The 2,091-nt window shown below is 48.4% G+C and overlaps 1 protein-coding gene across 1 annotated transcript; it reads left to right on the top strand.

Moving 5' to 3' along the window:
• Positions 1-265: 265 nt before the first annotated feature.
• On the top strand, positions 266-2,085 carry LOC104956612 (adiponectin receptor protein 2-like). The gene is made up of 4 exons (XM_010784124.1): positions 266-487; positions 583-770; positions 1,402-1,595; positions 1,696-2,085. Exons 1-4 carry the CDS (start codon positions 330-332, stop codon positions 1,822-1,824), a joined length of 669 nt encoding a protein of 222 aa, XP_010782426.1. The 5' UTR covers positions 266-329; the 3' UTR covers positions 1,825-2,085.
• Positions 2,086-2,091: the final 6 nt, after the last annotated feature.

The raw sequence follows: 2,091 nt of genomic DNA, 5'->3' as shown, positions 1-2,091 counted from the left end.
TTTTACACTTTGAAGCCGACACATCCATTTCTCTTTCTGTTATTGTTTAACAGCTAGTTTGGTGTCTTCTGCCTCCACCTAGTGGTTCAACAGAGATACTGCACCTACATGCTTTGGTCATTTTAGTGTGACTCTGTTAATAGTGATTACTTCTTGTTTTAGTCTGTGTGGCTTGAGTAAGCAAGGTCTGTACAATTTATAAACTGGCTTTAATTTTTCGATTCAGTGGGAACAGCTGCGCCTGTACTATCTTGATTCTAATTTAGTTCTCCCTGCGTCTCCGTGTCTCTCTCTCCGCAGGCTGTTTGTTATTCCTCCTCCTGGGCCTGATGTACATGTTCCGGCCCAACATGTCCTTCGTGGCCCCGGTCCAGGAGAAGGTGGTGATCGGGATGTTCTTCCTGGGCGCCATTCTCTGCCTCTCCTTCTCCTGGCTCTTCCACACGGTCTACTGTCACTCCGAGGGCGTCTCCAGGGTCTTCTCCAAGTAAGACCACAGCCCAGGAACTCACACATTTCTAAGACTTTACATTCAAAAGACTTCCTTGTAAAGCGTCTGTAACGGTGCATGTGTGTGTTCAGGTTGGACTACAGTGGGATCGCCTTCCTGATCATGGGCTCCTTCGTGCCCTGGCTGTATTACTCCTTCTACTGCTCCCCCCAGCCCCGCTTCATCTACCTGATCGTGGTGTGCATCCTGGGCCTGTCCGCCATCACCGTGTCCCAGTGCGACTTCTTCGCCACGCCGCAGTACAGGGGGGTCCGAGCAGGTACAGTGACATGATACAAACCTTTATTTCCACTCAAAATAAATGGTCAGCCAGTTCCTAAACGTTTTTTATTATGTTCATGTCATATGCAATATATGCACCACAGCATGTCGTCAGACACTGTGCTTTACAAACATAATGACATCATCACAGGCAGCGTGATGACAGGTAACACTTGAGCCATTTCTTTCTGCTTCAAAAAGAAGGAATGCAACAGCTATTATATTTTTTATTTTAGATTGATTTAAAAGCTGCTCTAATCAATGTTTTATATAAGCTATGGATCAATGATCATAAGTGATGTGAAGTGGATCCCTCGTAGTGATGACCCACAGAGAATCCTCTCAGCCCTGCACAGCATCTTCCAGCTGATAGCTCTGGTTCACCTCTGTCTTTAGTGTTGTTTAACACAGTAAAAAGCTTTTAAACCACTGTGCACCCCTTGCTCTGCAACGATTGGCCGACAGGAACTATCTGGTGCACAAACTGAGCATTTAGCTGCTGACAAAACTGAGTGTGACCAGAAATATGACTCCTGCTTGTGTTGCTCTTTGTCTCTGCTGCACTGCCCCCTGGTGGCCGTAACCAAACGCTGGCATTTACAATGCCCCCCCCCCCTATCTGTGCTCAGGAGTGTTTGTGGGCCTGGGTCTCAGCGGCGTGGTCCCCACCCTGCACTTCACCATCAGCGAGGGTCTGATCAAAGCCACCACCATGGGGCAGATGGGCTGGCTGTTGCTCATGGCAACGCTCTACATCACTGGAGCCTGTCTGTACGCAGCCCGCATCCCAGAGAGGTTCTTCCCCGGGAAGTGTGACATCTGGGTAAGACACACACACACACAACATATTTAAACTAAATCTTAATAATAAAAAAAATGTTTTAAAATAAATTAATAATAATAATGACTAATCTCCTCCCCAGTTCCACTCCCACCAGCTGTTCCACATCCTGGTGGTCGCCGGAGCGTGCGTTCATTTCCACGGCGTCTCCAACCTGCAGGAGTTCCGTCTCAAGGCAGGGGGGGGGTGCGCTGAGGACGACACTCTCTAACACACACTGACTCAGTCTTACACTCACACATACACTGCGGGGAGCCACTGGTTCTTATGCACAGAATAACACACACACATAAAGCTAACAAACACACACACACCCCCCCTTCACCTGAGGACCAGCGTGTGTGCATACTACACAGGAGGGCCCCCCAGTGGGCGCTATTAAAACTGACTGACGAGGGTCTTTATTGTCTTTCTGTCCCTCTGTCTGTCCCTCCCTCCCTCCTCTGGCACTTTGATTATAAATCCTCTCCAGGAATTG

The sequence above is a fragment of the Notothenia coriiceps genome, unplaced genomic scaffold, assembly GCF_000735185.1.
Source record: "Notothenia coriiceps isolate Sejong01 unplaced genomic scaffold, NC01 NC01_scaffold00026125, whole genome shotgun sequence".
Lineage (NCBI taxonomy): Eukaryota > Metazoa > Chordata > Actinopteri > Perciformes > Nototheniidae > Notothenia > Notothenia coriiceps.
Note: the sequence above shows the minus strand (reverse complement) of the source record. Positions and strands in the feature narration are given on the sequence as shown.